General features: G+C 29.3%; 1 protein-coding gene and 1 long non-coding RNA gene across 2 annotated transcripts; one reads left to right on the top strand and one right to left on the bottom strand.

Annotated features, from left to right (window-relative positions):
• Positions 1–9,810: 9,810 nt before the first annotated feature.
• On the bottom strand, positions 9,811–10,297 carry LOC147926494 (uncharacterized). The gene is made up of 2 exons (XR_015581418.1): positions 10,159–10,297; positions 9,811–9,951 (listed from the first exon to the last, which is right to left on the bottom strand). It is a non-coding gene; the product is annotated as an uncharacterized LOC147926494 (long non-coding RNA).
• LOC104746480 (transcription factor bHLH123) lies at positions 9,940–12,942 on the top strand. The gene is made up of 7 exons (XM_010467964.3): positions 9,940–10,433; positions 10,541–11,228; positions 11,310–11,423; positions 11,827–11,892; positions 12,133–12,198; positions 12,316–12,366; positions 12,577–12,942. The coding sequence occupies exons 1-7, from the start codon at positions 10,186–10,188 to the stop codon at positions 12,724–12,726; spliced, it is 1,383 nt and encodes a 460-aa protein (XP_010466266.1). The 5' UTR covers positions 9,940–10,185; the 3' UTR covers positions 12,727–12,942.
• The last annotated feature ends 1,384 nt before the right edge of the window (positions 12,943–14,326 follow it).

Here is a 14,326-nt window from a genome sequence, read left to right as displayed (position 1 = left end):
GACACTGTGGGGTAGTGTCGGTCGACACCATTTAGCCAGTGTTGGTCGACACTAGGCTGGTGTCGGTCGACACCTCCCTTCCAGCGAGACGATGTTTGATTTCCTGGTTTGTGTGTTTGTTTGTTGCTTGTTTTGGAACTTTGGAATCATTGTTGCTTGTGTGTATAGCCCAGTAGATGGGAGGATTGCCTCACTGAGTGTTTATCAAATACTCATGCATCTCAATTTGTGTTTGTGGTGCAGGTAAAGGCAAAGTGTGATCGTGGAATCAAGGCAATGAAGAGGAGGATGTTCTAGGGACTCGATTGGATGTTGTCTGGCATTGCTAGGTTGCTAGAGTTGAGTCATTAGAAACATTGCTAGGTTGCTGGTTCCTTGTTTCTTGTTGTTTGGTATTTGGTTATTGTTTATGCTATGATATTGGATTGTTGTTGGAGTATTATTGGTTTATTATTGGATATTGCTTGTTTTTGTTCCGCTGTTGATGGTGAATGTGGTTAGGTGGCTAGTGGGTATGGGACCACTAGTTGTAGTTTATTTATATATTTATATTAATTATTATTTATTAAAAGGAAAAAAAAAAGGTCGGTCGTTTCACACAATCTCGATGAGCAGTCCGTAGTCACCACTTTGTCTCTGGGTGCAAAACAGCTTATGCGTGTTTTCAGGCTAACTCATGAAGCTCTTGACTGGGGCATCACAAACAAAGAAAAAGACGTGCTAGAGCACATATTAAAATTTTTAATGTATTTTTATTATAATCGAAATTTTTAAATCATTATATTTAACAGATTGAAATCAATTTTAACTCATGAAGCTCTAGCATGAAATTTTTAATGTATTTTTAGTATAATCGGAAATCACTTGTAATCTACATAAAAGTGATTAATTTCTATTAATTTATGAGATTTTTTGTCTATATATGGTTAGTTAAATATTTTTCGAGATTTTTTGGAATATCCTTTTTAAGTGGATCATAATCCTAAATTTATATAACCTATCAAATAATTAATTTATATAACCTATCAAATAATTAATCTTAGTTATAACCTATATTAATATTATATGGTCTACCAATTTGAAGTCGTGTACTTCCGTTTTATTTAAAAGAGGATATTTTGAATAGCGACAAATTTAATTACAAATAATAACATATACCAACAAATGACTTAAAAGAATATATATATATATATATATATATATATATATATATATGGATTTAATTAACAAAACTACAAGAGTTGTATTTGGACTGTAGACTCCGAAGATATCTTTGTTTTCCGCCGGCATAAGTTGTATTTCACTATGTATCTTTTCAAAATTTATAATATTATCAGATGACAAAAAAAAAACAAGACTACAAGAGGATATAATCTTATGGTTAGATTTTGCGTTAATTTATGATTTGCTACAAACATTGAAATGTGTTGTTTAATCATATAGCTATATGGCTACTGCCTAGGTGTTAATTATGTATACGCATATATGTCCCTACTTACAATATATGTACGGTGAAATCATGGAGAGAGGAGAAACTGAAATTGGTGATAGCAAAGATGTAACCTTTTCTATGATCTAATCATTAACTTAAGCATTCAGCATTTGACGGCAATATGAATGGTACGACTTTGCTTCTTTGTGTCAAATATAAAATATTTACCTCCAAGCTATACGGTTTTACTATTTCATTTCAGTTTGATTGAAAAAAAATCCCATTTTATTGACTATATATAATACCTTTTTGTCTATATACCGTGAGCATATTATACACATACAGTATATATATAATGCAGTTAATTATATATAGTATATATATATATGTAGAGATAGTGGGTAATAGTGAAATATATATATGTTTATTATAGTTGGATTAATAGATCACAGTACTGAGTACTGACTAGTATATAACTACTAGATTCAGACCCGCACATACGTGCGGGATTGATTTCAAAGACTAAGATTGTTTTCAAAAATTAAGTTTGCTATTAGATTTATAATATATTACATATGTGTGAAGTTATGTTTGTAGACATATTTTTTAGGAATGTTAACATTCATAATCTGCACTTATACCAGTTAAGTATTCGATTTGTTTATAATTTGGTTTAGAGTAAAAAAGTTAACAGTTTTATCTTTGTTATATGTAAAGATAACTACATTAAAAAAATAGTAAGAGAAAAACGATATATCTATTTCAGGACAGAAAAATAGTAAAACAAAAGTGGTATGTCCCATCTCAGATATGATTTTCCATCTCATAACCGTGGTTTTAATAATAATATACACATTTCATATTATACATTTTAGTTGATCAGATAAGGAAATAAGTAAGTGCGGATCCTCACGTATGTGTGGGTTTTATTTGTAGATATATTTAGTTGTATAGGATCTATAACATAAAATAGTTTGCTATGAAAGTGTGAGAATGAAATAATAATCCTTTCACCATAGAATTTATTAGAACGTAGCAGTTATGATATTAATCCATTAAAAATGTTCTTAAATGTAATTTTTTTTTTTCACTTACGAACCAAAATTTCAACATAGTATATATTTTGAATTAATATTTTGGAAACCGATTTATATTTGAATTTTTTGAGATAATGATGAATCTAAAATCCAAAATTTATATACAGAAAATACTACTTTTCAAAATAGTAAATCATGGTTAGATTATATATTACAAATATAATAACTGTTTTCATAATTGGAAAAAATCATTTTTTTGGTTTTAATCTATTTATTATAATCAGAATTAATTATTATTTTTGTTTAAAAAAATAATGATTTTTATTGGATATATTCAATCAGATGGTTGTTTTTGGAAATAACAAATAATATACCATCAATTAAATAAGTTTACATTTATAAAAAAATGTGAATTTACAATTTCTTTGTAAAATATATTAATATACACTTTATATTTTATACCACATATATATATATATATATATATATCTTATACTAAACGTGTGGATGAATGCACAAATATTCTATACAACATGTTGTTTGCCTGTTTAAAAGTCTAAACATAGTAAAAACAATCGCAAGTGAAGTATATTCTTCACGTCATAATTAAAGTCTCTTGATTTTACTAATCCATGTTTCAACCTACATGCTTTCTTCTTCACACTACTACTCACAAAAAATATATACATCTTTATGTGCGTAATTGGAAATTTTAAAATGGTTTTCATACATAATTTTCAGGTTTATTACTCATTTATTCTCTATATGAACATAAAGATTTATTAACATAAAATGAAAAACAATTTCGTTTTAAACAAAGAAGAAGACAGTTTCATAGGTTTCTCGACTATGTTAACCTTTAATCATGTATAAACACACCCAAATTATTAGCTTTTTTTAAATAAAAAAAACATTAAATATTAACAACAATAAGAATCTTAATGTTTATGTGTATTACATACCTATGAGTTTGATTCCCATGTCCAAATTATTGAACTAAAGTTTGCCATATACAAAAACAAAGCACACAAACTAATAATACACAAAAATCACCTTAAAACTCAATACAAACCACAAAATTACATCATTATTTAACAAAAATAATTACAGCTCTATGAGTTACTTTGAGGATACATGTTATATGAACAGCTCTTCCTGCTCTTCTCAATATCCTGATAACTTTTTTTTTGATGTTTTAATATATCAGTTTATAAACTCTTTCAATAAGAGAGTGTGTCATGCAAAATAAAGATCAAACTTAAAATAATATAAAATCCACCAAATCAACAAACTAAGTAAAATTCAAAAATAAATAGATCAAAGTACCATAGTTTTGAAGAGATACTAACACATAAGGAGGGGAAACGACTGTCTCCATGCTCCATTCGAACGCTGAAATCAAGAATTAAAAAAAAAACTCAAAATCAGATTCTACTTCGATTAGCAAATAGAACAAAAAAAAAAAATATGTGCTATCCAAATTGAAAAACAAAAAAGGATATCTAGGCTTTAAACAAAAATATTTCGTTATATATATAGGAAAATGGTATGACATAAGTTAAATATCTGTTTGTGATTTTTCATTTATTGTTAAGATATTTTTTGCCCAAAACATTGCATAAATTTCCTAATTGTTCATCTACAATTTTGCCACTATAAATTTGTCCACATTTTGTTTTAACAAAAGAGTTTAAACAAATCTTCTTATAGTTTTCAGAATATCAAAAATTCAATATCAGTTACTAATTACTTAAATTATCTTCAATTAATTTTAAACCATAATCGATGAAAATTTATTATAGATTTCAATTTATACTATTCATCATTTATTTTAATTAAACATAATATTTTATTGTAAAATTAGAATTTTCACAAAATTAGGATTTAGTAGATATTTCATAAATTTTAAAATTATAATTTATTTTTATCTATAATTTGAATAGATTTTTGAAATACTTTCTTCTTAATCATTTTGAAATCAATAGAAAAGAACAATATTCCTTTTATAGATAGTTTTCATTGGTTATTGTGGTCTTGTTTGTAATTATTGTTTTATTTCACAAAAGTATTATTTTAGTTTTTTTGGAACAAATTTAGAAAACTAACGTTCTCTATTTCCATTTTTGATAATCCAATATTTGTTTCCTTTAATTAACCACGTTATTTATGATAACCAATTAATTTGGACTACTTTTTACCCATTTAAATAGTTATCATTATATTATAATTAAATAGTTGTTTCCAGAAATATTTCAAATTTTTTATGGAAATTAAATATATTTACATATATGTAATTTCGAATTTAACAGTCTGATTTCTATGGCAACAAACTTAAATAATTTTCATAAATATTAGGTAATCATTATTATTTTTAATTCAATTTTCATAAACATTAGATAATTATTATCTTGTTGATTGCGCTGTTATAGTATAATAATTTCAATTAAATATATTTACATATATGTAATTTCGAATTTAAGAGTCCGATTTTTATGGTAACAAACTTAAATAATTTCCATAAATATTAGGTAATTATTATTATTTTAAAATTAATTTCCATAAACATTAGATAATTTTTATCCTGTTGAGTGTGTAATTTCCATAAATATAGCTAATTACGTGGAAAGATTTATTTAGCTTTTAGGAAAATATACACTTTAATATGTGTCACCATTTTTGCTACAATTTTTATTTGTTTAGCTTAAATGACATATATAATTAAATACTAAATAATATCTGTTTGGCTCCGATTTTTGCTAATCCTAACTCATTTAGGGTCTGTTTGGCTCGATGATTAAGTCTAATTTGAGTGACATTTCATGTAATAATCTCTTAATCTATGTCTACTTATTAAAAATGCTTCCCTTTTAATAGTATAGATATATATATATATATATATATATATATATATATATATATATTAGCATCTCATTGAAATAAATAGTATTATCTATTATTCGGTAAATCCTTGAGCCACCATTGTTTTTGATTGGTGCATGAACCGTTTATAAAAAAGCCCTTGCAGAAAGAAAAAAAAATGAGCCGTTTATAAAAATATGAAACTTGTTTTTAGCGCAACTAGAACTATGACATAACTAAAGTATAACTGAAGTCAAAAGACTAAAATAATAAAGCAAAACACAGAACGTGTAAACGATTAAATCACTCAGAGGTTGACTTAGACAGAAGAATTGTGAGATAAACGTCAAACTGAGGCGACAAGAATAGTTGAGAGCACATAAGAGAGAGAGTGTGTGTACACAAATATTTTACAATCCGAAAAAAAAATTATGACGGTCGAGATCTAATCAATTACTATATCGTTTGATCGACAGAGCAATGATAATGATCGTTTTGGACTATATTTTACTTTTGTCGTATTATTTTTTTACGTTTATGATATTACATGTCAGTTTTTAATTTTAAGTATTTTAAGGATTACAAATATAAATTTAGCAAGCCTCCAACAATAATTTCTATTTTTACTGTGAAAATGTTTACAGATCTGACCAAATTTGATTTTCAAAATCCAGCGACTGTCGCTGATGACAAATTAAAACTTGAATTGTGTTGCTGGTTTTTTCAGCGATTCTGAAATCTGTAAAATGAAGTCGCAGCGACTGAAAACTTAAGAAAGATGGAGAAAAGATGAAGAAAAGTAAAGGCAATTTTTTAATTCCAGCAGCTGTCGCTGCGACTCTCCGTCCGAACAGGGCCTATACCTTAACTTAATACGAAACATTTGCATAAAATGTATATACATGGTATGCTGTGGAATATTTGCATAAAAATTATATACAAAATATTTGCATAAAATGTTAGTTTGTGCATAAACATGGTATGGAACACAAATTCATAAAAATGCATTATATAACAAAATAAATGAAAGAAATTACTATATATATCATTTCGAATCATAATGCATGATATTTGTGTACGTTACACGTTGTTGGCTAAATCAATTTGGAGAAAAAGACAACAATTATTTTCGAGTGTGGTATATATTACGCTTTCGAGTGTAGTATTACTCTTAAGTAAAGGAATTTATCAAAAATCAGTTGTTGTATTTTCCCTTTCTAACATAAAATAATAATATGACAGAGATATAGTTGATGATGTGATGATGAAAGGGCATGAGAGAGGCCGTGTGGGTTTGTCTCCGCGACAGTCTCTAATTCTCTCAGCTTTTTTCTTTTCTTTCTATAAATTTTCTTCACTGTACAGTTTACATGTTCATCTTCTTCTCTATGTTTTGTCCTTTTTCCATTACACCACATGCTTACGTCATTATGACAGCATTGCTCTACCTCAATCTAGTTCCTTTCCTATAATGTGAAATCAAACCAATTCTAAAAGGCTTTCATTTCAAAAACATAGGGAACTAGGGAAGATGGATCCAACGTATACCAATGGTTTTTGGACGGCGAAAACTAGCAGTTGATGAAGATGCATGTCGTATAACACAATCTGGTATACAATTAATTCTAATTGATGGAGACGTAGCTAATATAAAAGACAATATGGAAACAAGTTTATTCGATTGTCGTCTATCGCTTTTTCTTCTTAAGCAGTAACACTAGTTTTTGTAGTGCAGTAGTCAGAGCAAGATATATGTTGTAAGCAATGCATGCAGTTGGATTATGAATGATTTGATTTGGAGCAAATCAAACGGTCAGGAGTTCAAGTTACATGGCTGCTAAAACTTTCATATATCATTTTGTCACTAGCTATAGGCCTATATATATATATATATAAATTTCATGATATATATTTTATATTCACGACAGTTTTTGCTAAGAAATTAGTATTTTATGTAAAACATCTATCTACATTTGCAAAGAGTTGGATGCCAGGGAAACGTGGTAAAATTAATTAATAAACATAAAACCCAAAAACTATTGAAAACTAGTTATATATAAAATGGAACTAGATTTTAACCTGCGCTACACCGCGGGCATATAATTTTTGTTATAATTTATATTTATGTTGTATATATTTGTTAAATATTTGATGTTTTGTAAATAGAGACGTAACTAAATTTTCCGATTGTTATGCGGATAAATGCTTATATTTTATTTTTAACCCGCAATACACTTCATGACAATTTGTTTGTTATATTTAGTTTATTTTGTTTAATGTTTGAGATTCTATTTTGATTTTTAGTTATTATAACAAAAAATAAGAGATCTAAATTCATAATAAGTAATGTATATGCTGTGATTAAGTCATATTTTTCCCAATGATTTAATTATTTTACATAATCTTAGTTAAATTAATTTGATTTTATGTCAAATATTCTAATATTCGTAGTGTTGATAAATAATTAAATGAGAATTTAACCCATGTTAACACAAATTTAATAATATTTTATTAATTCCAACATGTCCTCTTTATAACTCATCTATTATATAACCACATTATATAGTATTTTAAAAATTTTTAATTTTACATATTCGTAATAATTAAAAATTTTGTTAAGTTTATATATGTTAATTATAATATTTAAATAAATGTCAATCAAAGTTTTTCTTACGTTAAGAATCAAAGCTCACAGGTTTTGGAAAACAAAATGGGAATCAAATTTTTGTTTTCTTTGTTTGCGAAGGATTCAAATATAGAATATCTTCAAAACACAACATAATGTGTGGGTAAATATATGATAGTTTCTATTTCTAGATTGATTGCTGTTATTTATTTAGTTGTAATGAAATGTAAAATATTTAGGAAACAAAATCTGTAGTAATGTTAGTTTTGGAAAAATTTTAGGGGTTAATGTTGTAAATAACTTTTTAAATAAACAAAATTAAAAGGGCATAACACAAAATGTACTTCAAAAATGTTAATATAGAAGATGGATCGGATCATCTGACAAGTGGTGAATGTTAATTATGGAAACAAATAGACGATTAAAAATCCGCAAATGAATTATGGCTAGAGGTGAAATATGCCACTGAACCCTTTCCATTGCCCGTAAATGTTGCAAGTTAGAAGTTGCGATATTCTTCTTCTTCAAAGTAAAAGATCATACACCAACAAAATGGAATACAACCGTGGAGCTCTTTTTATTTTTGTTTTCTCCAATGGCAATCATATTGTAATAAGTAAGTAATAATTTGTACTTGGCTTATAATCTATCTTAGAGAAATGAACAATTAACACCTCCATTTAAAAGGTAAATAAATAAACTAATTGGTGCTATGTATACGTATATCTACCTAGCTTTCACCAAGCTCACCTTTTCGTTTTTTTTCTTCTTTTCATGTTGCTAATATAGCATTAACTAATTAATGTAATGGATAACAGGATAAACCAGGTCCGATTGGACCAGTAACTCAAAACTATTAATCCAGTGTCAACTAAAACTTCCTTGGTGTGTTTTAAAATCAATAAAAAATGTAGAATATTTCAGAAAGGAATAGGATCATGCAAACTATGCTACTGTAAGAGAAGGTATGTAATATTATGCACTCTGTTTGACTACAATCCAAACACTGATGCAAAAAAAAAAACAGCAAAATTCAATATCTATACGACTTCATATAGAGAGACAAATGTTAGATAAATAAAAATGATTAGGGAGACGACCACCAAATGAACAAAATAAGGACTTATTAATACAGACAAATTACAATTTTAATTTAGCATTAAGAGAAAAGATTTAAAAAAAGAGAAAAAGAGAGAAGCGTCATATTCAGGGCTCTGACTCTGAGACGGAACAAGTGGGGTCTAAGTTTGAAAGCACGCGCGCACGCCACGTGGAGCCCACTCGTTGACTTGGTGTGACCTGAGAAACAAAAAAAACGCTGAAGTTCATATAAATCATTCATAAACCCAAAGATAAAAAAAATTAAAAAAATATCTCAGTGGTCTGTGACTCTGACTGTGACCGTGACTGTGACCCGCTCCTTCTAGTCCATCCTTGGTCTCTATCTTTCTTTGCTTAAAATAAGTCAAATCCATTTCTCAACCTCCTAAAACTTTTCAAAATCTATCTATCTATAACAAAGTCAATTTGTTACTCCTCAATGTGAACATTCTTTAAACTAGATTTTTGTTCTTTTTTTTTTCTCCTAACAACATATTTATCATTTTTACTGAAAGGTCACTACAATTTTTTTCTTTTTTGAAAATGAAAGGTCATTACAATTGACGGATGTTAATACAAAACATCACCGTGTATGTCTTTAAAAAAAAAAAACTAGAAGGGTTGTCTAAATTTAACGGTATGTTTAATGTTGTTTTGTCATGATTTATGTTCAAACTGAAAATACAAATTTGTGAGTGATATATGCGTAGAAAATGTATATAAAAGGAAACTTTACCAAAAAATAAAGGAAAGTATGAGAAATGAAATACGTGCTACTATTATAATTATTCTTTTGAAGTGTTTAACCAACGGAAAAATAAACAATTCTTTTAGTTAATGTAACAAACAATAAAGAAGTTGGGAATGACGTGGGCAAGAGAGTCAGCGAGAGCCACCTGAAAAAATGTCAACCAAACATTAATCGGATGGATGTTTTCATAAATAGTTAAACGAAAACCCTACCAGAAAAAAAAATTATATATATCCAAATATAAATTGATAAATATTTATAACTATAAGTATCTCTCTCGTGTGGATCCTCATCATTTCATGTAACCACAATCTGAGAGGACACAGCAAAAATTAAGATCCAATATACATACACACATATATATAGTCGTGAGAAAGCTATGGGAGATCATCATGATTTCATCAACTCAGGAAGCTGGTGGAAAGTATCTTCTTCTTCTTCACCATCTTCTTCTTCTTCCATGAGAGCAAGCTCAATTGAATCTGGTGGTTCTGCTATTTTCCACGATAAGCTTCATCATCATCATCATCATGATCATTCGTTAGGTACTTCTGATCATCATCTTCAGATGATTGGTCTAGGGCTTTCTTCACAATCACCTGTTGATCAATGGAACCAATCTCTCTTGTAAGTCCCAAATTTGTCTCCTCTTTTTTTTTGGTTTCTATCATAAGTTTTGTGCGTAAAGATTGTGTGTGTGTGTGTGTTTTTTCTTTCTTTGCGGGGAACAAAAGACGTGGAGATAGTAAAGCGGAGACAAGCTTTGGAGTGATGCTTCAAGAGAATCTTAATTTAGATGCGGCTTCAAACGCAAACGCTAACACAACGTCATCCACATCATCTTACCAGCTACAAGAATCTGATTCCTCTCACCACCAAGCTTTGTGGAGAGATCCACAAAACGATTTCAAACCGCAAATCATGACGAACAACAATCGCGGATTTTTCTTAGATCATCAGTTCAGTCCACACGGGAGTTCAAGTACCGACAGTAGCACAGTGACATGTCAAGGTTTCTCTGTTGACAACTCGTCTAACAACACCTTGTACGCAGCAGCAGCAACTACAACTCCTAATTCATCTTCGGGTATGTTTCATCAACATCAAACAGCTGGTTTTGGCTCTTCCGATCAACAACCGTCGAGGAACCATCAGCAGTCGTCTCTGGGGTACTCTCAGTACGGATCATCCACGGGAAACTATGATCAAATGGCGTCGGCGTTACCTAATTCGACTTGGTTTTTAAGAGCTTCGCCGCCAAAACCACACAGTCCTTTGAGATTTTCTAACAACGCAACGTTTTGGAACCCTGCGGCGACTGGAAACGCAGGTCCTCCTCCTTCTCATGACGCGTCTTCGAACTTTTTTCCGGCGTTACAGCCGCCGCAAATTCACGCGCCGAGCTTTGACGAACAACCAAAGGTATATATATTTTTATAGCTAGCTGCACGAGTTATATATAATTACATGTATGTATGTTTATATGTCTTGTTTTTGTCGTAGAATATATCGGAGATTCGAGATTCAAGTAACAACGAAGTAAAGAGAGGCGGAGGAGATCAGCCGGCGGCGAAAAGGGCTAAGAGCGAAACAGCGTCTCCGTCACCAGCTTTCAAGGTATTTTGCTTTTTTATGATTTTTCTTTATAAAAAAAAAAACAAGAAAAGCTTCTTTTTGGTAGAAAAATAAAAGCATCTTTAACGACAATGAAATAAAACTAGCTTTCTATGGTTTTGCCAAAAACAAAAGAATCTTTTTAATTAAACAAAACGAAACCCTAATTTAAACTATAAAATTAGGTTTATCATTATACCACCAAAGTATTGATAAACCGATATAGAGAAAAGACTCTTTTATTGTGAAGTTGTAGTATTCTTGTAACATTCAAGAAAACAAACATTCTACCCAATTTTTTTGCATAATTGTTTGCACTAGATCTCTTTAGTTTTTCAGACTTGGATTTTTTTTTTTTTTTTTTTTAAGAACAAGGATTATTAAGAATTAAATTTTGCTGAATTAGGTGAGGAAAGAGAAAATGGGGGACAGAATCGCTGCGCTCCAACAATTGGTTTCACCTTTCGGAAAGGTACTATCTCTCTCTCATTGTCTGCAAAAATTTGCTTTAGCTTTCAGAAAGATGATGAGTGTGTATTAGTATATTTGTATACTGTCATTATTACTTATCATACTATTATTATATCTTTATTGATATATAGAATATGTAAAGTCTATTTCTATAGATATTTATGTTGGGGATGAATGAATGAATGAATGAGAGATAACTCTTAGATTTTGTTTTACTGAATCTCATGTGGTTTTGTGTCAGACTGATGCAGCCTCAGTGCTCTCTGAAGCCATTGAATACATTAAGTTCTTACACCAACAAGTTTCAGTAAGTTAGCCCATCCTTTTGATATTTTTAGTATATAACATTTTTCTGCTACAGTTTGAGTTAGTTATATTGTATTTTTCTACTGATGTACAAACTCTGCAAATGATTATAATTCAGGCTCTGAGCAACCCATACATGAAAAGTGGAGCTTCTTTACAGCATCAACAGGTATTTCTTTGATTATATAATTTTAGGTACATTATTAAACCATTATACTCTTATTATTATACAATTGATTCAACGTACGTACACGGCTCTCCTTCACATTCTTTATTACATGTATTTAATGGTTGCTTCATCTTCAAGATTGGACAAAAAAAGAAAAAAGAAATCATTTGAAACTTATTTCTTCTTTTCTTTGTTTTTTTAATGATGCAGAGTGATCACCCCAAGGAACTAGAAGTATCAGAAGAACCAGATCTTAGAAGTCGAGGTTTATGCTTAGTGCCAGTTTCAAGCACGTTTCCAGTGACACACGATACTACAGTAGATTTCTGGACTCCTACATTTGGTGGGACTTTTCGATAGAAATATATAGACGAAAAATCGTATATTAGATGTTGGTTGACGTATCCTTTAACTTTATATATATACGTTGATTGCTTATAAGAATCACCGCATTTTTAATGGACAAGTGAAACGTTTTGTCCATTTATATTTTCCTATACATAGAACTAGTTCAAAACAATGTGTAATCGAAGAACCATGCATAAATATATAAGAGCTATTGAGATTTGACATGTATTAATTTTTCACGCGATCGATTCCAAACATATTTAAAACCATATATCTAAAGGAGTCCTTTTTTTTATGGGGGTTATAATAGATAGATAAAAAAGTTAGATGTAAAGTTATTGGTTTGGAGAAGAATGTAGGGATCTATAATGTAAGTATTGTCTTCATTGATGCAGAGAGGGAGAAAGAAGAATTAATTAAGATGAAAAGGAGCTTTTGTTTCTTCCTTTTTTTAGCTATTCTATTTTTTGAAAGGGAATAATTAGATTCCACGAATAAGAGAGAGTAATGTGTTGATATTCATATTTTGATTGGACAAGAGGAAAAAAAAATCTTGGGACAAATATATTTTTATAACTTTGGAATATTGTTAGTGGAAGTAAGGTTATGGCCCGCAACGTTTTTTTATTTATTTTATTTTTTTCTCTTACAAACTTTCTTTATTGAACATTTTGTTTAAAGAAATAAAAAACGAAAAGCAAATTTTCATTACACTGAATTTAGTATTGTTTAAAGGGATATATAGGAGTATAATTTTTTTTGAAAACTGAAAAGAGAATAGTTTTCTATATGGAGAAAATTGGATGGAAAAAATCGGCTCTGCTATTTTGTTGTCAACAACTCTAGTGGATTTAGAGCACTTTTTTTACTTCTTATGTAGAATTTTGAACCCAACACAGTGAGATCTAGTAACATGATGTTAGATCACTGACCTATCAATTCCAGTTCGGTTTCTTTTATTTATCCCTAATAAAAAATATATATTTGGAAAATTTCTGAAAAATGAGATCATCGAAAAAGGTGAGTACTTCTTTTAGTATTACTATCGCGATTATCATTGTCAATATTATTCACCCAAAATCACCCACTTGCTCATGGTGTCATCCATATAACTTCAATACCTTTTCTTTTGGTGCAAACACTTCACATTGATACAATTGTACTATAGTTTTAGATTTAGTAACAGAAAAATATTTTCAAAACTGTTACTTTTGGTTTGTACTTATCTTTTTTTTTTTGGTTTTAATGTGAAGATTTCATTCCATAGGAGAATTACAAGCTAAAACTACTATTACAATACTACCCATTATCACAGGAACGAAAGATTTTGGTTTGTACTTATCTTTTTAAAACATTGGTTCTCTCTTGAGAAATATGAGAATAAAAATGAAACAGAAGTTCAGTCTAATAAGTTATGTAGTCCACAAACACATTATAGTATATTTTACACATTGAGTGAAGAACCATTGAACCAAATCATTTTCGTTTTGCGTTTGTTCCCAAAAAAAAAAAAAAAAAAATCATTTTAGTTTTTGCTAGCTGGAAGAATGATTTACGAACGTTTCGGTTTGGATCCGTACCAACCGATCCAGAAACTGACACTAAGATACAA

The sequence above is a fragment of the Camelina sativa genome, chromosome 15 (genome assembly GCF_030686135.1).
Source record: "Camelina sativa cultivar CO46 ecotype springtype chromosome 15, ASM3068613v1".
Lineage (NCBI taxonomy): Eukaryota > Viridiplantae > Streptophyta > Magnoliopsida > Brassicales > Brassicaceae > Camelina > Camelina sativa.
The sequence above is the reverse complement of the archived record's forward strand: the minus strand, read 5'-3'. Positions and strand labels throughout refer to the sequence as shown.

Coding starts and splice junctions, on each gene's coding strand:
- LOC104746480 (XM_010467964.3), top strand. CDS start 10,186: ATGGGAGATCATCATGATTTCATCAACTCAGGAAGCTGGTGGAAAGTA. Junction 11,229..11,309: donor GCTTTGACGAACAACCAAAG/GTATATATATTT, acceptor TTTTTGTCGTAG/AATATATCGGAGATTCGAGA. Junction 11,893..12,132: donor TGGTTTCACCTTTCGGAAAG/GTACTATCTCTC, acceptor GTTTTGTGTCAG/ACTGATGCAGCCTCAGTGCT.